The 26,658-nt window shown below is 39.1% G+C and overlaps 2 protein-coding genes across 2 annotated transcripts in view; one reads left to right on the top strand and one right to left on the bottom strand.

The window, feature by feature from the left end:
• Nucleotides 1–20,620, top strand: part of SCFD2 (sec1 family domain containing 2) — a 77,074-nt gene extending 56,454 nt beyond the window's left edge. The window contains exon 6 of the mRNA XM_010710217.3: nt 18,590–20,620. Within this exon, the coding sequence (XP_010708519.1) occupies nt 18,590–18,862 (273 nt within the window). The 3' untranslated portion in view covers nt 18,863–20,620. The remainder of the gene's footprint in view (nt 1–18,589) is intronic.
• Nucleotides 20,621–23,643: 3,023 nt separating this feature from the next.
• FIP1L1 (factor interacting with PAPOLA and CPSF1) overlaps nt 23,644–26,658 on the bottom strand; it is a 38,836-nt gene continuing 35,821 nt past the window's right edge. The window contains exon 15 of the mRNA XM_010710199.3: nt 23,644–23,728. Within this exon, the coding sequence (XP_010708501.2) occupies nt 23,644–23,728 (85 nt within the window). The remainder of the gene's footprint in view (nt 23,729–26,658) is intronic.

The following is a 26,658-nucleotide window of genomic DNA, read 5'->3' on the forward strand; positions in this document are numbered from 1 at the left end:
TTAGCATGAATGCAAATAGGAAAATACACCAATTCGCACCATCTGTTTAGAATATTTGGTTCTCCATATCGAATCAGTTGCATGCAAAAGAGATTGCAGTCTGTTTTTCACACGTTAGCTCTAGCCTACATAATAAATAAAAACTGTGATTAGCATCTCCTTACATTTCACCCTTAGGTGCATATAAAATAAAATCTCATTTGGGGGCACCTAAAGCAAAACTCAAACCTGAAACATGTTTAGTTGGGCTTAGAATGAAGAAGAAAATATTCTCCTGACTCAATAATGAACTTCATTTCTCTTTTGGGACTTGGCTTTTGACACAGAGAGAAGGCCAAAATAAAAACCAGAATGAGTGAGAGCCCTGTCTTAAACCTGCTTTTAATTAAGCCTTGTAAAGAAGCTTTTCTGCTAAAACTCTCAGGTTGAAGAGTTCATACGAAAAAACCTCCCCATGGCATATGTACAGCCAAACTGGGGACATTCAAACACACATTTTTGGATAGTTTAAACCAGAAAAAAAAGCAAGTGAGAAAGTCTATATTATTTGCCTAATGCAATTTTTAGCAGGCTACTCCTTTTCTGGTTACCTTCTTTCTCTTATTACACTGTGTGTTTCAGTTTAAAGCTTAATGCCAATGTAAGATGTTTTGATAGTAGCAAACACAAAAACTAAATTGCTTTCGTTTCCTTTTTTCCTAATTGCACATAAATCTGACCCAGTTCAGCTGGACTGGGGGGGAGCGTTAGCAATGCAATACACATTTCAAATCAGAACCCTTGTGCCAAGGCAAAGGTCAAAGTCATTTTCTTGTTTGTTTGTTTTTAAAAGGATTAAATAAATGTAGCTGTACCACACGGAAAGCAATAGTGCACATGGCTCAAATATGGCACATTTGAATAGAGGGACAGCCCTATGTGGAGCAGTGGCAGGGATAATTACAGAAGTAACGTTTGCATGGTTTCTGTGCAGAGTGATGTTCGTTGTGCGAGACTTCTGCTAGACCACTCACACTGTCAGCTCCAGGCAAGGGCTTATAGCACAGCATTGTAAAGCCGTGGCTTCAATGGCAGGCTGTAAACAAAAGGGCAGGGTACAGTTAATAGCTGCACTACGGCACTAAAGAAAAATAACTAACTCCCTTTTACTTGCAATTGGCAAAGGCCCAAATCCTGAAACACCATCAATCATCCTTGATGACTAGATGAGATCAGAAACCAAATGAAGAAAAATAAATTTAAATTTAACTTAAATTGTGATTGGCACAGTAGAAACTAACTTTCATCCAAAAAAGATGTTTTCTTCTTCCAAAACATTTCTAATTGCTGCCCTTCCCAACTTTTTTCCACCCGTTGCAGAACTTCCAAGTGCTCTTCACTGTTGGTAGATGTCATCCTCTATTCTTCCACGTCTGATCCAGCATGTGCTTTTAGGTTTTTTTGAGAAGCAAACTGCTTTTGCATCTCTTCCAAAAAAAATTTTAAGTGCAGTCTTCATGTTATAAATACCAAACATCACATTATTCATAATCTCATAATTCACTGGTCTACCAGCTGAATAATGTAGCAGGCATGAAAGGCTGAGAAGCAAAGGATATTACACAGACCAAGAGAACCAGTTTAAAAAAAAAAAATCTGTGGGGGAAAGACTTCCTGAGAAATATAAGTGAAGCTTATTTTTCAGTTCTTTGTACATCTACAACTTATGAACAAAATGCATGCTTTACTGAACAGTTAAGTGCTGTCAGGAAAATTGATATTTTAATTTTTACAGCTGTTTATATTTTGCGTTATGATTTTTCACAAAGTTTCCATGTAATGTCCCTTGAGTAAAAGGTGTTGTTACATCCTAGCTGTTTAGTGACACATATGAAATAAGCTGAGAATACCAGTCTGGTTCTTAAGAGTCTAATTGATGCCAAATTGGCGGAGATTGAATAGGAAGGGAGCTTGGGCTATCCTTTAACCTCCTGAGGTTTTGCATACTTACTTTATCAGTTGTGTAGATAATGGATTTTGCTTCACCATGCTGTCAATATGGTCCTTTCTGTAAGATAAAAACACTGAATTTCATTCTCAAGCTGTGGGCCTGGGTTCAACCATTCTCTGTGATATCAGATACATAAAGTGAGGCTTTGATAAAAATTAGCATGTATTACTGCTGAGTGTTGAGAGCAAAGTATGCACAATATCTTAGGTACTATCACAGGATGTTTTTCCTTATTAAAAAAGGTATAAATGCTCACTTAAGAACAGTGTAGTTATTTAGCATTGAAATGGCTGGTCATGCTGTTCTATTTATTTGCATTATAATGCTTTAGGGGAAAGCTATCACAGAAAGCTATGACAATGCCATGTTATTTTATGTAGAAAACAGTTTGTAAGCTGAGAACTTGTTTTGGGAGGAATGTTTTTATAAGGCTTGCTGCTGATTGCTCCAGTATAGGGGGGATGCAACCAAATGGTATTTAAATTTTTTCAGTTGTACATATTGTTTTTTCTTTCCCATATTGTCAGGAGGCTCAGCACGTGGATAGATGTTGATCCTTTTATAATCATTCTTGCTGGGTAGTGATGGTAGTTTGTGAGACCCATGGCAGTGGTGTTTGGATGTGACAGCTACAGGCTTTGTGGCAGTGCTTTCTATTTTCAGAATAGAGAAATATTGCTGCCGTGTATTAGGACTGTACAGCTCTTCTGAGGCCACAGTTTTCCTCTAAAGGACAGATTAAAAAGACGAGATGTAATATGTCATTCTATGCTATGTTGTTTCAATCCAATTTGCCTATAATTACCATGTAAATTTCTCAAGTGCCTTTCTCAAGACTTCGAGAGTTAAAAACCTTATATTCTGATTGCTTGATATTTTTGAATGAGATTGGTAGCCAAATGTGTTAAGTAGGAGAGCTAGTTCAATGTTTCTTTAGAATCTGTTCTTGGTTTTTCATTAGCCTCAGCATTTGGTAGTTTGCACTGAAAAGAAGGGCTAATAAAATTAAAAGGCTGTACTGTTTCAGAAGAGAACTGTTCACTGCTTGCAGATTCTATCCATACCAGGGTCTTTGGATACAGGGTGACTTTGGACATTTTAGTAGTCCCAAAGGTTTCAAATGAAGATCTGACTTTTCTTTTTTGTTCTGGCATCGTCATCATCAAAGTTGTTTTTATTTCCTGGTTTCCATATTCACAGTTACTGCTTCAAAACCGATTTAGTCCAAATTTTACAGCTCACTCTCACTTTTTTTTTTCAAAGTTTTCGTTATTATTGGTTGTTTAGTTATTGTTCAGTTATCTGCTAATTATTCTCAGGCTGAACATTTTGCTTTTACTGCGTATTTCTCATTGCTCTGTGCAATTTAAAGTGAGGATTTGCCTTTCTTATCAGGATTTTGATAGCTCCTTGCCAAGAGTTAATTGATCCATCTATTTGGAAAGATGTGGCAGACCATGGTTTATTCTGGAAAATGAGGGGAATAATGAGTATAATTTTCAGGCATCTTCCATGAGTTAGTTTTTTAGATTGAATGTAATATACTGTTGTTTTATGAGAAATCTAGAGATTTTACAAACTGGTTTTTTTGGTGTTTTTTTTTTTTGGTTTGGGGTTTTTATTTCATAAAAGCAGTAAGAATTAGGGGTGACTGAGAAAACCCTTCTGGTTTTCATTTCTTCTTTTGCTAGCAGCAAATATATATATTCTCCATGTTCTTCAGTTTGTGTACCAAAAGTCTGTGGGTCTTAATGGTCACTAGAGTAGTTAAATTATGAACCGCTCTTCTCCTTGTTCCTCTCGTGATCCTCAGGAAATCAAGTACTGGGAAAAAAGCATCAGGAGCAAATTCTGCTGTGGGAAGGAAGGATACAAATCACTCTTCTTGAGAGCATTTGTCCTCTCAGCCTGATGTGTCAACTCAAGAAATTGAGTTGGCTTACCCAAAGAGAGGGAAGCCACTGAAGGCAGTGAATAGAATCTAAAGAGCTTCATTTTCCTTTTCTAGTGCTTCTGCCAAGGATCACCTAAGCTTCAACGAGATTCTGCTAAATAGATGAAAGCTGTTGCACTTAGTGTGTTTGCCTTCAGTGGCTAATGGAACATTCACATTCACGCAGCATCTTCGTATCATCTTTCATTTCTGACATGAAATACATAGCAACTTTGTTTTTCTTCTTCAAGGAATTTGGTTTGTCAGAGAAACATCTGGTCTATGTAAATGAGTGAGGCATTTGGTGCACTGGAAGAGTGTTGCAAAATAGTATTTTTGGCCTCTCTCTGCGTGGGTAACTCAGCTACATTTTGTAAAAAGGACCATTTATACATCGACAAATGCTGCCGCTTTTTCAGTTTTCGGTTTTAACGAGCGTGTTTTCCTCCCGCGAGTTAAAAAAGAAGGAGAAGGGCAGAAAGAAGCGTGCTCTCTGCTCATTCAGCGGTTGGGTGATTCCCTTGGGATGCTGACGGCCAGGCAGGCCCCGCTGCGGCGGTTCTCCCCGGCGGGACAACGCTGCCACCTGCAGGAGCCCTGCAGGCGGGCTCGTTTCAATGCATGCGGCATTGCTGAGGAGAGCGGTGTGCTGCCTTTGCAGGCGGAGCCGTAGCGATGTTACTCCTGTGCTGCTTTTGCATTTTTAATAATAAATACAAATCCCGTGAGTCAATCTATCGGTGCAAGGGAGTGCCTGCTGGCCTCCTTCCAAACCAAATGTGGAGGTATGCAGACACGTGTTATTTTCTTTTGAACAAAGAAAGCTGGTAATTCACTTGAATAAATTCAGAATTACCGCAACTTGTGTTCAAGTTTAACTTTTTTTTTTTTTTTTTGTTCTACTCAATCTCGTTCTGTTGAAGTGATTTTGTGGTGATTCCATTGCTTGTTTTCTGATGTGGAAGAAAACAAATCAAAACCCACTTATCACATGAATCATTGTTAAAGTCAGCAGCGGTCCTCTGTGTAAAATCTCCCAGTAAAAGCTGGTTGGATGGGGATTAAACCTGGAGCACATTAAATTAGTTCCAGTCAATCCCAAGAAGGCCCAGCACTGCTTGCTTAGGCAGGCAAAGCGGAAACAGGCAGTTTATAACAAGGCTGGTTTAAAATGGTGGGGTTCATTTGAAGAAGATTTATATCCCGCACTTATATAAACATTACAAATGTGGGCTGCAAGCAGGAGGCAAATCTTTATCAAAATCTGTTTAAGAGCTTTTTCATCGTGAATAGGATGGACAGCGTGTACTCTTGTTTGAAGATTCGCCAGTATTTGTACAATCATCTTTCCTCAGCACTCCAACTAATTAAAATACAGCTTGGGGTGGAACAGCAAGACCACCACCCAGTGATTTGTTTGGAGCTAGAAAAAGTGACGACGGCTGAGGTAGCAGAGGGAAATTATTTGGAAACAGGAGAAAAGATTGTCTCAAGGCTGGCTTAGTTTTTCTGTTGTGATCACTCCCCCCAAAATAGAGGAACTGCTGTATCCTGATTTATTTTCTTTTTCTCCTCCCCTTTCCCAGTAGATGCTGCAGTTTTCAACAGTAGCACGGAAATTCCGTGGGTTTTGTAGCCATTGTGAGGACTTGCCGAACCATAGGGCTGAGGTTTTGCTCCAAGAACACTGAGAAAACAGCTTTGGTTCCAGCTGATGGTTGGAGCAGCTACTCATGTTATAATATCTGGGAACAGCTTCATGTGATGGCATCATTTTTGAAAATTTATTTTTAGAAGGATTAAATATATATACATTAGTGCAATAAATATCTATTTTTATTTTTAATAATAGCACAGTTTTATTACTAGCTCTTGTAATACCATTTTACTTTGTTTATTTAGGGTATATGTCATAAGAGTTGTCCAAATCTGGATTTAACAAAGTGCCTTTCATATTTCATTTTATTGTTAATAAACAGTGTCTAAAAGAGCTTTGTGATACCATTCTGCCTTCCAAAATAGGATCCAAGTCTCAGACAAATGACTTAAAGTATTTTGTGAGTTTCAATATATAACCAAGACCCTCTGGATTCTCTCATTTAGATGATAGTTTCTCATGCCTCTTCATTTTTGCTGCTGTGTGCCTCCATATGGGATATCACTTACGTCCTGAATGTCTGATTCTCTTGTCTCACAAGTAGACTGAAAGAGGGCCTGTTAGAGAACCAGGAGCGTTCTGTACTGTGAGGGGGAAAAATTTTCTAGCAGTTGCGGAAAAAGAAATTTTTATTTTTCTGCTGTGCATGAGGAAGAGCTGTGTGCAGTGAAGCTTGGAAGTGCTCCAAACTGAGGTGTGTGCCTCCAGGTAGGATAAATAGAAATCACATCACAGTGCTTTGTTTTCTCTCTTGCAAGACATTTGTGCAATAGTGACGGTGAGGTAGATAGACTTACCTGCATTGGTTGTTGAAAAACATCCAGAGTGCTGAAGATACTCAGGCTAAATGGTGTACAGTAACTTCATGGGATCATTTAATGTTATTGCTTGTCCCTGGGCATCAGCCTGTCCAAGCACATGAGGTGTGAGGAAGCAGACAGTACTGCTTATAGGTGGAGAACAAGCAAGAGGCTAGCAGTTGTACAAAGAGGTGAGCGTTGCTCTCCTGAAGATATTTTGGTTTTTAACATTGCACATGTATACTACTTACTGAAATCTGAGATGCGTTTCAACTCAGCAGATCTTGATACTCATCTGAAATAATTTTAAAAAATAGTTGATATAATGATAGTTTTAGGATACATGCAGACTTTATCCTTATGGTTGTTTTCTTTCTTGTTGAAATGACATGGAATGTGCATTTCTCCAGATCTTCTGAGTGAAATTTAAGAAAGAATTCCTACATGAAACAACTAGAAAATACATACAAAAGTAACTGAAAACTTCTGAAGTCCTTAAATGTTTGGAATGACATGCATGATTTAAGTGTTTTTGAATATTGGGACCAGATGTCTTGCGCTCCAGTCGGCTCCCTTTGCACAAATGTGCTATCAGGAGGGAGTTGCACTGACTCAGGCACTCGGCTGAGTGGGAGGGAAATCCCACTGAGGACAGAGCAGGGTTCACTTTTCTGCTCACAGCTGGCGCTGGAGGGATGGACTGGGAGAAGTTGTGGCAGGAGCCAGCCCTGCAGCCAAAACACTGTTTATGCAGCTCTTGTAGCTGGCAGTGGAGAGCATCTCAATGCCTTCTCACAGAACAATGAGCTGGGGAGAGAGCACATGGGCCAAATGGGTGGAGCATCCTGACTGAACAGCAAATGCTGGGCATGCTTTTTAATAACCAGCATGCTAGAAGGTCATATACCCATGCACAGGCATTCCTAACTGCAGGCTTGCAATCTGTGTGAATATCAGCCTTGAGGACTCCTGCTTGGTTAAGGAACTGATAGTACAGCTTATGTGTAGTTCAGTTAAACTTTGCTTGGAAAGATAGAACTGTTAGCCTCTAGGGGAGGAAAAAGTTTCTGGGAAGAGATTAGAAGATTAAGAAAATAATGGAATTTTAGATTTTTTTTCATTGTAACTCTATGATACTAGAAAACTAATTGCCATTTTGTCTATGCCTGTGTTTCCCTTGATGCTTCATACTGTACATATAATCATTAGTTTTTATGACTGCTGTCCTTGCACATGTACAAGGGAAAAAAACGTACACTTGTACTCAGATGTGTCACTGTTGTTTCTGACATCCACTGCTCTCCAAATGATTATAACCTGCCTGCTTATTAGTAGTAGTGGAAAACTGGACAGAATTAGGTCTTTCACTTGATACATTCTGTAGGATGAAAAGAGATATAGCTGTGTGTACTCTAAGTTTGTTTCATTTTTCCCAATCTGAAAAAGGGAAAGAAAATGTTCTTCTTTGTACAAACCATAGCATAATGAGCATCCTCCAGTGAAGATGTCTTGTCAGTGAAAGATTCCTTCCACACACAAAAATGGATTGGGGGACACATAAGTTAAAAACCTAGTCATGCATGTGACATCTGCCTTTAATCACTGTGAAAGTCTGAGTTCTGTTTAAAGCATGGCAGGCCTTGTACAAGGGCTGGAAATGTCAGTACTCTATTGTGATAACATTTACTGTACTGATTAACAGCCTCGGTGCTCTGCAGTGGACTGCCAATCTGCCTTTGTATCTGCGTGTTGCTGTTCTGTCTCCTTCCTGTGCACTGATTGGGGTGTGTGGGCAGAGCACTGGAGTTGTCTCATGCAAAATCTTCCATGTTTATATATTTTGGTTTGTGATTTATACCATATGTTCTTTGTCTATCTGCATACTGAGGTGTAAAATATTGTAAAGACGATAAAAAATTGTGAATTTAGCTGATGCTTTAATTCCTATCTACAAAATGTGATCCAGCTTATGAACTCATATGATCATCGAACACAGGTTAATGTTTTATGTCGCTGTCAAGTTTCATGACTCCTGATAAGTTTCAGTTCCTAACATTTTGGAAATTTGGTAATTTCCAACAGTCTCTGGCAGGTATGTTTATTTTGGTGATAGATTTTCACTATGTTTCTTGGTGTATTTATTAAGAAAATGGACCAAATAAAAGGGATGGAGAGGAAGAATGATACTTTGCTGAGATCTACATCCATTTCCCTTGAAACTGACAACAAAAAGTTGGATTCCAGAGATACTGTGAAATGGTGCATGTTTTGGCCAAAATAGTACCTTTATTTGACATATTTAATGTAATAGTATAATCTCTAATCTGAAAGCCTTCAAGTATATGTTTGATCTTAATGTAGATGGAATTGTGATTAATGTGATGCTTTAGCACTAATTGACTAGGCACTGATGCAGCAGTATATGATAGATATCCTTCTTGTCTGTTAATATCAAACATTTAGGGATGGAAGCTGGTTGGATTTGTACAGGGGAAGAAAAAAAAAAAAGGTTGATGGTGAGTTAATGTGCTCACTCAAAAAAAAAAACAACCAACAGAAATCTGAAAACAGATCTTCAAATGAACCTAAGCAGTAACGTGGAGTCCAAAATCCTTTTCCATCCATTTGGAATAGATCTGTTCTCCCATATTACCTTTGTCCCAGGCAGTCTTATTTTCTCCCTTCTGCTACTGGTGCCTACTGCAGACAGGCCATCACCAGAAGTCTGAGGCTTCCCTGAAGTGTTCCTGGAATGTCTGCAGTTAGACCGAGTAGGAGTGAAAGACGATATAAAGAACAAAGGGCTGAGAGAGAAGAAGTGCCTCAAAAGGCAAGGATGTGGCATAAGATGGGGTTATTTTGTCTGTCAAGCGGTCTCCTTTTATAATTTACAGCTTTGACAGTCTTCACAGCATGTCCAGTATTTTAGTATGTATTACCTGATCCTTTCTGCTTTTTCAAACTGATTTTTCTCTCACAGCCAACAATTCTTTTCACTGCTATTAAGTACTGTGCAAGGAGTTTATGGTTTATTCATCAAATGCATTTAATGCATGTGTTTTATTGTGTGAGACCAAGGAGTTTGTGCTTTCTACTTGTCTTCTGTTATTTGACCCTCCAAAGTCTTTCTGAAATATCCATGCCGTTAGAGGATCTCCACAAATTTAAGAATTGAAAAGTCATAGTTTCAATTTCTGTCAATTCTGTTGTGCCTTTCTTGACTAAAAAGCTCCCTCGTTCTCAGAAATTTTCTTCTGTCTGAAGAATCATACACAAACTGAAAAGTGTTATTTCTCCTTTTCATAAGCTAGCTCTCTTTCTGGAGAAACAACTCCTCAGTTGTACTGTAACTCTCCTCAGGATTATCTCTACTTTTCCACGGCTTCTTAGAAATGTGTACGCTGGAACTGGGCATAACATATCAAAATCAATCCCAACAATGCTACATGCTGGAATAAATGTGCTCCCTTACTTTTTTATGCTTCCCCTGGCTATATACGTAGTTTAATTTGTCCTTTTGCTATGGCTTTGTGCTCAGATGTCAATTTTGAATTGAAGATGTAGCTGAGCTACTTTGCTTTTTCTAACCATACTTCCTACATGACATAGAGAAAAGAGAGCAGGTTTATATGACAACCTCCAAGACTCAACCATTTTGAGTTTGGAACAGATGCGAGTTTCTGTATATTTACTAATACTTGACAGATGTGCTTTTTTCTTCCCTCTACAAATTTTCCCGTATTCCATCTGAGCCGCCATAAGAGTTTAGCAGCACGACAACCTTGGGCAGGGAGATCTGTATTTTAGTACATTGCATGAATATTTATTTATTTATCTATCTATCTATCTATCTATCTATTTATTTATTTATTTAAGACTGGTTCTTATCTGCTTTGTTTACTGACCCTTATTTACTCTGCTGGGACATTGAGCAGTCAGTCCCCACCTGCCTTCTCAAGTCCACTCATGATTTTTCAGATCTGCTGGATCACTTTTTTTCTTTTTTCCCGGTAGGTACAAGAGTTCTAAGTGGTGATCTGAGTTAGGGGTTCATGTTCTTTTCTCTGTCCAAAGTATCCCTCAAATCCTTTTTAATAACCATTTTCTAGAAATGAAGCCTCTTCTTTTGCAGATACGCTCTGCACTGCTGAACAACCAATTTGGTTACACTATATTTGCTTGATTCCCCATTTATTTGTTGTCAGGCCTTGTGTATTCTTATCCTTTATTTTGTACTGACTGAATGTTTTCTCATTGTTCTCCTCCAAGTTGATGTGAGCTTTAACCTCTTAGAATGTTATGTTATCCTCCTGTCCTTTTCTCAGCACTGAACTCCTACTGTCTTCTGACATTTTTCACAGTATTCCAAGGCTATTAAAAACAGGCAACATCAAAAATACACACATGCACCTGACATGCATAGCACCAAAATCTTTCTCTGATGAATATTTTGTCTTGAGTGGGCACATATTGCTTTTTCATTCTTCTGACACAGTGTTCGCTGTGCTGATTCATGATTCTATGTTTATACTGAGCCTGTCTGTAGAAGCCATCATAACTAAAAGCTTTTGACTGAGTAGGTTGGAAGCTTTCCATTTTAAACTTTTGATGAGTCTCTTATGTCAGACACGCAGTGATTTGAGTAAAATTGTCCTTATACTTGCAGAGCTTTGTCTAATAAAATTCAGACTTATTAAATATCATTTTTTTCAGCATCCTGTTGCTGCTGAGCCCCCATGAACCCATTAAAATATCTTAACACAGCTGTAGACTAATGGTTTCCAAAAAGAGGCAGGAAAACTGGACTTTGTGATGTAGTGATACATCTCCAGACAAGATAACTCCTTGGGATGAGGTGATTTCTCTACTGTGGAAGATTAGATATCAGCACATTTACTTGAAGCTTTTGTGGTGGCGTTTGATTTTTCTTAAAATGTTCGTGTATGTCCAGCAATTCTGACTGAGAAAATCAGCTACTGAATCTGCCTGTTGTAATGCAAGAAACAAAAATAACTGATTATGTAAGGCTGTTGAAAATGGGAAATTTTTATCAAACAGCTGTGGTATTCAGTAAAGACACAAAGAAGGTGGAAAAGTGATAAGAGGAAATGATGGTGTTCAAAATACAATTTCTTTCTATGCCGTAATGAAATTAGGTTAAAGAAAAATAGTGGATTGCACTTTTTTGGTTATAGGCAGAATCCAATTGATTAGGTCGTGATCATGAGCTAATGAGTTGTTAGCTGAAAGAATTGTCCATAGCCTTTTTTCATCCTGTTTGTTTTGTTTTTAAATCATATGGTTTGAAAAGCTTCTTTTAAATATTTGTGGTGTTATCACATGGTAGCTGCTAAGTGTCAGTGGTGTGCTTTTGTAATTATCCAGGACACGTGTTAAAAAAATCTCTGACGAGAAGACCTTGTAAACGTAGTGCTTTCTAAAAGCTTTATGCTGTAAGTTATTTTTCTTGTCTTTGACTCATCACTGTTTTGTAGTAAATACTCCCATCATAGATAGATACTCAACAGGTATAAATTGGCCAAGAACTGTTGATATCTATAGTAGTAACTGATAAACACCAAGTAAGAGTCTGGCAGTATGACAGTGTATTGGAGAAGTCATCCAAAGAGCAGGTGATTATATAATTTTGTTTTCTATCAGTTGGCAGACTGAAACTAGTTCATGAAGGCTTTGAGCCAGCACTGTTGCATGAGGAAGCAATCCAGTCCTTAGGTTTCATGGATGGTGTAGCTGTTTCTGTGGCCAAGCAATAAACCAGATCTTTTTTAACACAGTTGCAAAAACACTTCAGCTGACAAAAACGGAACAGAATGCTGTGGGTAGAAGACAAGAATGAAAGAGAATTGGAAGAGCATGCAAATTGGATGAATCTGAATCTGTGTATTTTGCAGCATGTGCCAGGTTAAAAATAGGTTTTCAAAAGCTTACTGGTATTATTTTATTTGCTTTTTATTTGTTTACATTACAATTTAAGGCTCTATCTGCAAGAACTGCCTGGAAATTGTCTGTGCAGTTTTGAGAATACAGGTCCTGAAGCAATCCATAGGGTAGATGGTACGGGCAGGGAAGGGGACAGGAAATGGAATTGGCTCTGTAGAAACATTTCCTTAACTATTAGAGAAGTCTCTAAGAGAAGTGATAGAGGAGACAAGTTATTGATGCTTTTTTACTGTGCTTCAGAGACCTTCAGAGTCAAAGCAATATTTGCATGCTAAGATCATATTTACTGATGTATAGTGTCAAATCACCAATCACCTATCGGTCATTTTATGGAAGAGAAATAAATGAAATGATTCTTTATATGGGATTAGAGAATACAGATATCATCTCATCAATATAAGGAATTGTGTGCAATCAAACCAGAACATGATGTACTCAGACAGCACACAGTGGCGAGCAGCAGAATATCAGCTTCTGACTTAAGGCCAGTACTGAGTACAGCAGAGTACTGAAGGCAATGACTCTTCCTTAGCTTGGCAGCCTCTCTGCTTTTTGCTAAAATGATTACTGCTCCAGAGAGCTCTTCTCATTGAAGGATCTGAGCTGTTTTTGCATACCCACGTGGTCCCTTGGTAGTATTGGCACTTTTTGCAGCCAGAATAAACACTCCAGTTTGCCTTCATCTGGATGGTAGGGTGGCATGGGCTGCATGCCAGAATCCTGAAATACAGGAAGTCAAACTCAGATTAAACATTACAAGTCAGGTACAGCAACATTAGAAAGTTGCTTACCCCACAGATTATGAGCCCTCTTTTCCTAAGTTTTCAATACAAGCAGCTTTTATTGAATAGGTCAGACATATGCATGAGATCTGAGTGGACTTGTAGGGATGTGATGTTGAATGGCCTAAGCCTTCCCTCAGAAAACTGTTGTTGAGTGTCAGTTGTACACGTGGCAAAGCTGGAATATGGTGTCTGAAGGCTGACATTCAGGAGCATAGGGCAGTCAGTCAGCCAAGAGCTGAAGAATTTCCACTGATTCTTGTTCAGGATTTAACTACAGCTGGGCTTTGTTGTTTTTTTCTTCTCCAATAAATCCCTTGCTGTTGTGAAGCCCTGTGGTTCACATTCCAAAAATTCTGTTAACTCATGCAACCTCTACAGGAATTAAAAATGTTTTGCTTCCTCAACTGATAGCCACTAGAATATTTACATAATGAAGTAGTCTCTGAAGATTTATCTCCTCCTTCCTCTTGGATTCTAAAAGAAAATAAATTCCACTTGCTTGAAGTTGATTTTTGCTTTATATTTTTAATGATGTGTTGGGGAAAGTGGGCTGGATGGGAGGGGATTAGGGTGCCTTGGTTCTCTTCTAGATTTTGTCAGGGACACGTGTTAATTCATATAAACTCTGACCCTATTCTTCTTTTCCTCCTCCTCTGTTTTCTGTTGTGTTAAAGATGTCTAATGATATGTACTGGTTTAGATTCTTAGGATTTACTTAGTACCTTTCATAGAAATGCAAAACTGAGTTTATTACACTTCCTCCTAATTCCTGTTGATCCTTTAAATCACATTTCAAATGTCAATTTTGAAGCACAATATCATGTTCACTATTTAAAACTGAAAAAAGATTTTTTTACTTCACTATTCTCCTGTCTGCCAAAACTTGAGCCTTTTGCAAAAATCAGCAGATTGACGTCAGTTCATTTACCCTTAGGGATAGTAAATTATTACATGACTTAAGTTAAAAAGTAAATAAGTAAGAAGGGTGGAGGACAGACATGGAAAACAACAGAAATCTATCACTGACTCTCCCTGGATTTTGAAGAGTGTATGATTATAGCATTAAAATGTCCAAACAATGCAACTGACCAGAAGGCATTAGAGCTTGGGCCTTAGTTGGCTCTGAATTAAGCAGCATTAATGTTTTTATACAGCTCTTAGAAAGCTCAGACTTGACCTGGTTTTATTATTTTTATTGGCTCCCTTGATGATAGACAAATGGGGCTAACCTGAGGCCAACATAACCAGCAGGAAATTTGGGTCATGGGTAGTTACATTTTTAAAAGTTGTGTTTTAGGGTTGTTCAATCAGGGTAATTGATTGATGGTTCCATGGTGCAGAGAGCTCCTAAATCATCAGAGGTGGCCAGATAATGACAGTCTGCTAGTGGGTTTTGTTTGAGGCACATTTCTCAGCTCCCTGTGGAGCTGTGCTCTGTGGCGAAGTTGTATGTCCCTTTTTTCATATGTGCTCCAATCCAACTGGCCTGTTCATACAAAACAGCCTCTAAACTTGGCAGTTGTATTTGAAGTTCTCTGCAGCACCATTTCCCAAGAGATAAGGGAAAAACATTCCAAAGAAGTTCATACCCCAGAAAGACCCTATGTATATTCTGAAGTTAATGGCTTATTATAGCTTTTTAATTTCTTTTTCTTTCATTTTTACTTTGAAGATAAAAGGTGGCAATTGTTGCTTTAAGTTGTTGAATTTTAGCCTTTACTTCAGTAAAGCATCCTGAAAGTTTAGACAGAAATCTTTTTTTATGATGTATGTTTGAAAGTTTCCCTGAGATGCTGAACATGTGCACTTGCAGGAGCTACCAGGTCCTGAAGCAGGAGCTGTTGATGTCAGGCTTGTGTGGCCACGTACCTTCTCAGTGCTCCAAGCATTTGGATAATTTGTACGTTGAAGACAGCATATCCTTTACAAGAACTTACCTTTGGTATTGTGGTATGCTAGTAAATATTTAGAAATGGGGTAAAGTAGAAGGTTTATGTGTTGAAGAGAGAGAGAGGGAGCAGGTGATGTGCCAATTGGTGGTGTTCAGTGCTTCGTCTCACAGGGCTCACTGCTACTTAAAGGTGAATAAAGATTATTGTAATTGAAGTTTGTCATCTATTCAAGAGTAACTCCAGATGTAGGTTAATCTTCAATTCTTGAATTTTTAGGAGTGGTTAGGCTTGTTTTTTGTTCTAAGTGGCTTCTTCCCAGCAGTTGCATAACTCTGAATTCCTTGAAGTTTTGTCTTCTCTTTTAGCATCTATATGATCTGAAATTCATCATGTAAGCATACAGCTGAGAATTCATGTATTCAAACATATCACTTTTCAAAAAGAGTGCAAGTAATACTGAATTAAAATATCTGAAATGTTGGGATGTTTCTTGCCTTGACTTTAGGGTGGCCCTGCTGCCAGCGTGTGACAGCTCAGCACCAGCAACAACAAAATGGTCATCCAAGCAAAGTAGAGCTATAACATGGCCATTGAGGCAGAGCACAGCTAGCATTTGCTGTGCGTGTGATGTAACTGCCCAGACACACGTGTGGGATCAAACCCTCCTAGATTTCTTAAATGTTCCATTTTCATTCCCAAATGCTTATGATTATAGGAGCTTTGCAATTTAGTGCTTCAAGTCCAAAGCTGCACTTATTTGTTAGGTTTAGCATGTGAGTTGTTAGAAATATTTTATTTAAGATGTTTATTTAAATACAAGATTAACAGGGGACACTGAAGTCCCTTGAAAGGTGGATCCGTGCCAAAACTTGCATCTGTGTCAGGAACTGGGTGGGTCTCAAAGCCCTTCAAAAGTGGTGCTTCCTATAACACCAGCTGCAAAAAACTTTTTTCAGAACCTAATTCTTGCTTTCTTGTGATTGAATGTGTAATGGATCAGCGTACAAAAATTAGCTTATGAGATGCCTGTTGGTCTTCTGCGATTCAAAGATTCTTTGTTCTAAAATAAAATACAACCAAAACCAGGAACCCCTGAAGAATGTCATAGAACACAATGGGGACAAAACTTCCCATTTGTGTGCTCAATGCCAGGTATGAAATCCCTGACCAGCTCAGAAGTAAAGTAATGCAGTTAACTGTGATTGCATGACTTTGTTATTGTATAAAGCTGTATCTCTTTCTGTTGTTTATTATTTGGTTATTTTTGGTTTTGCTTTTTGTGAATTTATTTAAATATTTTTAGCTGTGGTGCCTATTGTCACAACCAAACTGTCTGAAGTTACTGTAGTAACAACCAAAAAAAAAGTTTGCAGACTTGATTATGTGGGCTATAGGATATTCTGTGTTTCCCTTTAAGCTTGAATTGACCCACATATTTTCAGTGGAGCTGTTTGCTGACTGTAGGGTGAAGGGCAGAGTGTGGAGGGTACAGACCTCTGGGATGGATATGACTGCTCACTGCTGCCGTGTGGGGACCATGCTGCTCTCCTCCCACATCTCCCTTCCCAAGCAACAGCAGTGTGCTTCTCCTGCTCACCGTGCACTGACCCCTCTTCTTATCTGATCCCACTGACAAGCTTCAAGCCAGCTCACAGCAGAAAGTGAGTGCTTGGACATTTTATATGTGGTTGTTCGTGCGCAGCAAGGATGGAAGGTCGCTGGTAGTAAACACTGCATGGCTGTGAATGGCAGAGATCTGCACAGTGTGTGTAAACCCCAGCCCTGTCTTAAGTATTGTAGATGTCAGAGTTGTACTTCATGGGCTTTGTATCCGAAGCCTCCATTTTACAGCCACAGAAAAGCTCTACAAATCTTCCTCCTCCTACAGAGCTGAGAAGAGGCAAGAGAAAATTTCAATTCCTGAGGAAATGCCAACATACTCAAATTTCTCATCCTTTTCTCTGTGCCAGCCTTTGTCTCCCCACAATCACTTTATGACAGCTTCTTAGCCTCTTGCTCTCCCTTTCCATGTTTTACCTTTTTGGCTTCACAGCATGGAAGTACTGTGGGAATTAATCTGACCTACACTGCAAAGAGTGTTTTTTCAGTGGGAAGGACCCCTGCAACAGCAGCAGAAACTGTCAAGGGTGCTGTGAAGGAGGAACGAGCACACACAAGGGAGGTGATCACTGTCCTGCAGGAAGACTGTCCTCACTGCTGTCATAAGAAGCCACGCCGGTCACTCAAACCACAGGCTTCACAGGTGGTTTTGTCTGTTTCTGATTTTCTGGGTTTTTGGCCCAAAAGCACAGGGTCAAATTTGCAGATGTGCTGAGAGTTCCTGCTAGCCATTGAAGTCGATGAGAGCTGGGCTTTGAACTCCCTGTTCCAGTACAAAATCAGGGCCAAGGAGAAGGCCCAGGATTTGGAAGAAGTGTTCAACTTTGGGCTTTTGCCAATTTAATCAATTCTGAAAAGGCTGGCGTTCCAGTTCTCTTATCGGTACATGGAGGAGATCTAATCTTTAAAGCTTCTAAAGTGCTAAGATGCTGCGATTGTGAGGGAGAAGGAAAAAACTTGTAGGAAACTAATCAATTTTCTGCCTGAGCAGTGATAAGTCAGGGGACCATATGGTGACAAGTGAGAGTGCAAATATTGAACAATATTTCATTAAATAAACACTGTCTACTCTGTGTACTGCATGAGACAGGAGTCCACTGGGGAAAAAAGCTGTGGAATATGTCTAGGGACGTCCTGAAAATATATTAAGGACACAGATTATTGCTGCACAGGTGGGCCTAATCCTGAATAGCTGTTGATATTAGCTCTATGTCTAAGGAGCATTCCCTCTTGTCATTTAAATAACATTATTTTTGTGTAGACAGTAAAAATCATCTGCTAAAGCAATCCTTCTTGAAATAGCAGATAGTTTGAGTTCATGTTGCAGACTGAGCACTGAGGCCCAGTTCTGCCATCCTCTGCCTGCAAGGCACCACAACAATAGCAGCAGTACCATGAGCGAGCTGGATCCCTCATCCCTGTGTCTCTTCCTCTGAATGATACTGATCCTTCTAGGCAAACAGTCTAATGGCAGCTATAATCAGTGCTATTTAGGGAATACATAGAAGAAATCTGGGCTCTTTCTGCTGACTATTCTTCTCATACTTTCCCAGAATCCACATCTCTTATATTAGGGATGTTGGAGGATGCATCCCTCACCAGTCCTTTCAATGTACATCTTTAGGTCTATCATTTGGGAACTTGTCCAGTTCCTTTTTGAACCTGTTGACTTGGTCTCCTCAACATCCTCTGTTGGTTCTGTAGTGCAGCACATGTTGAGCAATAGTTCTACAGTGAGCTTATTCACCACCTCTGTCATTTTGTAAGCTTCAGTAGTATCCCCCGTTCACTCTTCTCCTTGCCAGACTGAGGAGTCCTAATGTTTTTAGACTCTCCCCTTCTACCCTAAATCACTGCAGAAATAACAACTCCTGCAAATGCAGATACTGGTATATCAAGTGCTAACTGACATGTGGGGTCAATCTGACATAGTCTTCCTTCTGTTTTGCAGACTATTGGAGAGTCAGAAATGCCCAGCGTGTTGAACCAGTTACTGCCAATGATCAAGTCTTACAGTGAGAGAATGCAAGACGATTATACCTGTGAGGACTTCTTTGTCTTGTTGGTGTACATGTATTCTGTGGTTGGAGAAATCAAAAATGGAGAAGAGCTGGACAAAGCTGAGGAAGAAGTGAAGAAGTCTCTAGTCAAGGCAATTTGTGATGAACCAGAGCTGTCTCCTTTGTTGCAGAAAATAACAGGTAAGATTCTGCTTGTGTGGTGAGGATTTGGATAGTGTTGAACGTGGGAACTAGGAGGAGCGTGTAAAAGCAGTTTGACTTGCCTGTGGTGCAGAGAGTATGTGAGTCAGCATGAAGATTTCCTGTAGATTTTTTCCATCTCTGATGTTCATATATGCCAAATACTGACAGGCAGTGCTTGAATAGTGCTGAGTCCAATGAAAGCTCTACAAGTTATTCTTTTTGTTAGAGACTGGCTAAGTTTGTATGTTTTTCTAAGGTAATCTTTTCCACAGTTTCTTTCATTGATCAGTGTAAAGTTGACCCTGGGAAGTCAAAATTAATTCTGGACACATATTCAGTGAACCACAGTTGTTTTGTGAATGCTAGGAGCTGGTCTGTCTGGCACAAAAGAAGAAATGTGTCTAAAACCAACATTAAGCTTTTTGCTGAAACAACATGAACATTAGCCTTTAAAAATAGCACAGTAAGCCTTTTTTTAGGTGAGCACTCATAGAATAGAAAAGCTTTGACCTCTTGCTGCCAATGTCACATGTTAAAAAAAAAAATAAAAAAATAATATTTAAAAAAAACATTTAAACAAATGACCTATGGTTTGAGCGTGGCATATCTGAGTAGCGGAAGAGATCTCTACTTCTTGCTGTCATTTTTCTCAGTGTTTACTAATAGTGAGCTGGTCATTGACCAGGTCACCTTTGAGATAGGAGCATGAAATGTAAATCAAAATGTTGTATGAAGCTTATAATTGAAAGCTTTTGCCAAGAATTTGTTCAAGTGAGGAATCTCAAGGGTGTTGGGATTATTTTGCTGTTGGTTATTCTGCTGATATTCCCAGAAGACAATTCTGCTTCAGAGTGCAGATGTGTTCTGACTGATCTGCTGTTGCTTTATGTGTAAAATACTGTAATTATTAGAAGATTCTTACTGAAGAACGGGCATTTCAGCCATATTTGCATTGTTTTAATGTTTTAATACTCCTCGCCACAATGCCTGCAGTCTATAGCTGTGTGTGCCTGACAGTATTTCATGCTTTCTGTTGACTTTCATTCTCCTGGTTTTCAGTATGGACTGCACACCTTATCCACTGCATGCTGTTTCAGTTGCAACTTCGGTGGTGTTTTTTACAGGATATGGTGCAGTCCTACCCCTCATTCTGAAAAGTTTCTCTTCATATTTTACCATTTTCCCTGTAATCCTCTGTGTTTTTAATCACTGTTTGTAAGTTTCTGTTTGTTGTACCCAAGAAAAGTGGACGAAGATTTGAAATTCAAAAACTTCTGTCAAGTACCAAAGTAAAGCCACATCTCTGTCTCTGGCTTCCCTTTTTGCTTTCCCTGGTAGTCTCAGTTTATCAGTTTATGTAGTTGCAAGCACAGATGAGGATAAAAATACACATTGTGCTTGTGTTATGTTGCATAATCTATAATAATTCTAGTTTTTTTAGGAATATACTTTTGTGCTAGGTTTCCAGTGTATTTCCTGAGTAAAAATTTAAATATCTAGCTCTTGCACAGCTTCCAAGAAAAGAAACACGTGAATGAATGTTTCAGTGCAAAAATTCTTTGTTTTATGGAATAAAATTAATTATCTGTTTTTACATAACTGTCTAATTGTTAGAAACACATTGTGTGAAGCAAAGCAGTTATCCTTATGCTAAGTATTTTTTTGTTACTTGGGGCATCTGATTATGAACTTCTGAGTTATCACACCTATGATTTGTATGGACTGCTTTGGAAAGTTTAAACATTTGAAAATAGATTAAAATATATATATGTATTTTATATATATGTATATATTTTTTATAGTATTCATGGTGAGCTGACCCCAGCCAGCAATCATGCACCCACCCAACCTCTCACTCTTTCTCCTCTTCCCCTCATGCTATATGGCATGAAAAAACAGAAAGAACAAAACCAAGAAAACTTGCTGGTCAAGGTAAGGACAGTTCAATATGTGAAGGAAAGAAAGGAAAAGCAACAAGTGAAGCAAAGGTGATCACTCACTATTTCCCACAGGCAGACTGATGCCCACTCGGTTTCCAAACTATGGCCAAAACCCTGTCATTGTCTTTTTTCCCCGGTTTTTATTGCTTAACATGATATTATGCGGTACAAAATATCCTTTTGGCCAGCTCAGGCCACCGGAGACAGCTGCATTCCTTCTCAGCCTTTTGCCCACTCCAGCCTACTTGCTGGGGAGGAAGAGTGGGGAAAAAAGAGAAAGCCTTGACACTATGCAAACACTGTTCAACAACAGCCAAAACATTCATGTGTTATCGATACTATTTCAGCCACAAATCCAAAACATGGAACCATAGGGGCTGCTGAGAAGAAATTTAACTCCATTTCAGTCAGGTCCACTATGGAATCTCGATTTGTGGATGGTTTTAGACCAAGCATGTCATTGGTATGTTACAAACTTAACTTTCTACCACAGAACCAGATCCTTGCAGTCTTCCATTTCTATTTCTGTGTTTAGGAAAACCATGTCTGTGCTTTTTGTGCAAGTGGGTGATGGTATTACTCCTTGCTTGCATACTTCCTTGTTTTAACAGCATTCTTTGTTTTTACATCTGATTTAGAGTGACAGTTCTTTTGACTTATGCATAAAAGAAAAAGAAAATAATTAAAACCTGTAGTTATGACCAAAAATAAGGATTGTCCTGATAGGGAGCTATGAAATGGAATTTCCAGGAATATGCCCTCAGTAGTTTTCAAGCCTTTTTTCATCCAATAGCTTGTTTTCTTAGTAGTAGTGGAATTTGCTGAATTTGTAAATTGCTGTATTTGCTGAACAGAGTAATTGAGAAGACTGACTGAGGGAACATGAGCAGTCTTAGACATGCTATGAACTACACACCCGAATGTTCCTGTTAGCAGCCACAAGTTGGGCCATTTTCATAAATTCAGTCCAGCTCTGCAAGTCAGCTGCAGTAGCAGATCTGGATTGTTTGTGTTCTGGACATACAGTGTTCTCCCAGCATTTTACTTCAAGTCAGAAACAAAAATAAACCGTTATTGCTCTTCAAATGGTCACTAAAGTGAGTGGGTGAATTGGACCAAAATCAGTTTCAGTAATGCTTGCAATCTCTCATCCATGAGTAGAACACAGCAAAATGTTCACTGTCTTTTATTTTGACAGTTCCATCAAGATAAATAAGGGAAGAGTATTAAATTGGACTTGTCAGACCAGAAAACTAAGCCAGGGTACTGAGTAGATACAAGATGTGTGCAGTTGGATTACTTGTCAGCTTCAGGTTCCCAAGTGAGCCTGCAGTTCCTCAACACTGGCTCTGTTCTCTGCAGCACAGCTGCTCTCACTGAGTAGCTCAAAGGAAAGCAAAGCTGCAGGTTTAAGTTTCAAGCACCACTAATGATGTATGATTGGACAGTTTTTGTTGTAGTGACAGATAGCAAAAATCATTTTTGCCTTTAGAAAGGTATACAAAAGTAGTACTATTTAGGCTGCAAAGTCAAGCACTTTGGAGTTGAGAAATGCCAGTAACTTCATTTCCCATGCAACCATAATTTGATTCCTGTGTGTTGTTCTCAGTTTCATGATTACACAGCGTATTTTCTATGAGCCTGAATGGACTGAATACCATGGAGAACCAGAAAAATACAGCTTCAGTTATTCTTCCACATACAGTGTAAATATTAATGAGTAAGTGACACTTTCCATGAGGTATTCAGCAAGTGTCTTCCACTGAGTCTCATTTTGCAGTCCATGAAGTTGGCACCCTCAGCTTTTTCTGGTTCATTTTGGAACATAAAGAACAAAAATATTATATGTGTTTTCAGGTACTAGTGATTACATTTCTTTGAACAGAGAGGACTTTGTCCTTCACTTCCCTGTATACCTTTTGCCTGATGTATCAGCTTTGTTTTGGACCTAACGCTGTACTAAAACTGCTTTCTGATACTTGGTCAATTTAAGCTGAAATTAAAAGCCACATCTCAGTAGTGGCTCTGCACTGCTGCCTTAGCCTTTTGCTTTCCTTCTTTTTGCAAAGCATAGAAGGTGTGCAATTTTGACATATGCGCATTTATATTTTTTTTGTTGATCTTTCAGATTCACTAGAAAAATAATAAAATGTTGTTTGGTTTTTTTAATTTATTAAGGTTTTGAGGTCAAGCCATCAGTCAAAATAGTAGTCGGGTATACTTGAGGTATCTTCTATTTCTGCTATACTTGCTAAGTACAAACATACTCAGCTTGCCTGAGCTTATGCCCTTAGGAAATGTTCAGCCATGTGACTGCATTGCAAAGCTGGAGCCACTGCCCCAAAAGATGTGGCTTGGCAGTGCACACAGGACTGTTTGTACTGTTTGTGTTAATGTAACTGGGTTAATATCTGCAGCAGTGGGAAAGAAAGGGATTCTGAGAGATGTCTGTCTGTATGAATAGCTGGATGCACCAGATTTCCCTAAGGCAGCCCAGGTTATTGCAGCACTCCTGAGAACACGCTAAGATGCTGCACTTGCGTAAGCTTATATTGTGAAAGATGCATAAGCACTTGCCATTTCCTGGCTTTCGAGTGTTAGGCTTATCAGCCTTACCCTTGCTGAACATATGTTTTCTAAAATATATGCACTGCAACTGCGTTTTGCAGTTATATAACACCTTAATTCTCTGAAGCGCTGAGAGTATCGTGTAACTGTTAATTAAAATCAAAATGCAACACATTAGTGACCCAACGAGACATAAGAAGATGGTAATTTTTGCATGCATAATAACATAAAAATATGTCGGTGTTGTTGTGTTTGACAGAGCTGTTAAATAATACGTCTTGTGGCAGACTATCTTACTGCCTTGGGTAATAACACTGAACGTAACAGTTCCAAGATTTCTCATGGGTGCAATTTACCGCAGACATATGTTCTTCATCCCTGTTTCCAGCAGAATGTTACAAATTGGAGGGGAAACAGAATAGACCAAAACATAATGGATAATGATGCTTTTCAACAGAATGTTGGTTCTAGGGGCGTTTTTGGGGGGGTTTTATTGGCAGTCAATTTAAAAAAAAAAGTAAATTGTAAAATATTAAAATATCCTATTTATTTTATCATCTAATCCATTTATGTGGTCTTGTAAATATCCATGTAGAGCTTCATACCCTCGAAACACATACAGAAGTCACACTAACAGAGCCGTGACACAATCAAAAATGCTTTTTTTCAGCTGGTCCAGTCCAGCTGGAGTATTCTGCTTCTGTATGTAGGCTACCTGAAGGTACCATTGCCTCATACTCCGAGCAAATCCAAAAATCAATACTGGTTTTGCAACAAGCATGTCCATTACTAGATAAGGAGAAAACATAAATGCTTGCTTTTGCTCAGCCACATCCTTGGCTTTGCTGCTGTTTTGAAACAACAATTTCCCATACCTGGTTCTCTGGTGGGCAGGTAGCTACAAAAGCATTTCCTTTGTTGAACTTATAATGTAGCTCTTCCAGTTGTGATTGAATCCCCCTCTCGAGGGACACGGCAAGCTTTTCTCTTTTTCACATCAGAGATGTGGCTCAATTATTTCTACTGATCCCTTGCAGTTCAGGAAAATATCCTGAAACTACACTACACTACAGTCAGAGGAGTATCTCTATGATTTGGATTTCTACCTGATTTCAAAATAATGGCTTTTATCAAGAGTATTTCTGTGACACGGATAAAAATGTCCACTAGTTCAACCTAGTCCTATCGCACCCTTGTATTATAGCTTATTTCTGAATAATCCATGGGTTTCACAGCAGAATCAGTAAAAGAGGTAGTGGTTATGGAAAAAAAAAAAATCCATCTTTTTTGCCCTTAGTTGAGAATTTAATCCATGTTACTGGGAGCCCTTTTTTTTTCACATTCTTAAAATCTAAACACATTCTTAACAGCAATGTGCAGACAAATTAGAGGAGAATTAATCTAGTATTTCTATGTATGATAGGTATTTATTGAGAAATATAACTGGACCCTATTTATCCAAAGCAAAATAAAGCTGCAAACAAATTTTTGTTGTGACTTAAGGGAAAAAAAATAAAGATCTAAATGAAAAACAGTCCTTTCTGAATTTTCAAGAGTGTAATGCAAGAAATTCAAAGTTACTCAATTCTTTATGTTGAAAATTTATGGGAGTCTTAAGCTGTGCTGTCTTCCAGGCCTTCTTGAGCTCTCATTTTGCCTGTTCGTACTTCAGGATCTCTGTATTTGTGCTGACTGTGCAGAATATAGGAGTAGGGTGCTGGTGCTGAGTCCTGCAGGGCAGCCCTGCAGCCTGTGTGGGGCACTGAGCTGGTGCCAGGATGGCTCCTGCTTCCCTGTGTGGGGGGAGGCTGCCTGCAGCAGGGTCAGCAGATAGGGATCAGTTCCCCACCACAGCTAGGGGCTATAAACTAAACTGTTTATGTTAGAAGTTCATAGAGGGGGTTACAGAGGATGGGGTGGATACTTCGACAACATTGAATTGCTGAACATTTTGAATGGATCGACAAGCTACTCTTTGAAATACTTAATTGCTTCTTCTCATCCCTGACACTAAAGGGCCGTTTTCCCGCACAGCAGCTTTGCACTCCACTTAAATGGCAAAGAACCCTTCCTACAGGTTAGGCTGCTGCTGTATGGAGTGCAAGCTGTGTTCTTCAGGGTCTGCCTCTATCCCACCAGGGAAGGATGGCTATGTCCCAGACCAGGCACTCCTGGAGGAGCGTTTCCTTCTGGCGTTACTGAATGACCTCACATATGCTCTCCTGCTGTAGCTATATAGTTTTATCCTGCCTGTGCTGAGATTGCAACTATAGTCAAATGAATCCCAAACCATTTGCTCCCCAGTTTGAAAATGAGAGTATGTTGCTCAGGATGTTTTTTTCCTGTTGCCCTGGCTGATTCTTTAGACAGCACAAACAGCCCTCCCTCTAGCTGGAAGGGGGTCTGTGTAACACTAAGCATGAAGACAGCCTCCTACTATCTGTGTTATTTTCTTGGTGCTTTTTGGCCATGATCCAGCGGAAAGTATTTGCGAAGCATAAGCCCTGGGGGATGACTAACGTTTGTCCTTCCAGGAGCACCAGAAAAACACGAGGAATGCTGCTGCCTGCCTGCGTGATCAGAGCTGCATGAGAACTTGTGCAGTCTAACCTGGAGATGTTTCCACTGCTTGGACATCTTGGTTCTTTGCTTCGTGATAACAGAGCAAAGGGGAAAAAAGATATCTTATATACATTATGTGGTACCTCATTTACACAAACATCAAAATGATTTTCTGCTGAAGACCCTTGAAATCTCCAAGACCTCTGTAACTTTTTGCTGTGACCTTTTTAAAGGCTTTTTTCCATTTCTGCATAAAACCCAAGGGTGACAAGCCAGCTATACCAGCTATTACAGACTTTAGGCTTTGCCTGGGTGGATTCCTGGCTCATTTCTCAGCAGAGAGCTTGTAGGTCCCTAAATCTGGTGCAATGCTCAGGGGTCTGCACTGTCTCTGGAATTGTGAGAGGAGATGACACAGCCTTGGTGCTGGAGCATTCCTCACTGTGTAAGCAAGTGACACATAGGGTTTCTGGTAAGCTGTTCAGGAGAAAAACTGTTTTCCAGACAGAATCATAATTTATATATGTATATATATATATATGTATGTATTTTGCATGTCTTAAAAAATCAGGCATATCTTAAAAATCAGTATTAAAAATCTGCACTACGTAATTGTTAAGATATCAGACTGCTTTGTACAAATGCAGGGATATTTTGGTTGCATTTCACAGTGTACCAGAAGACCATCCCAAGGAAAGCTCAATGGCTGAGCTTTTTTCCTTTTTTTCCTTTTTTCCTTTTTCTTT

This window comes from Meleagris gallopavo, chromosome 4 (assembly GCF_000146605.3).
Source record: "Meleagris gallopavo isolate NT-WF06-2002-E0010 breed Aviagen turkey brand Nicholas breeding stock chromosome 4, Turkey_5.1, whole genome shotgun sequence".
Classification (NCBI taxonomy): domain Eukaryota; kingdom Metazoa; phylum Chordata; class Aves; order Galliformes; family Phasianidae; genus Meleagris; species Meleagris gallopavo.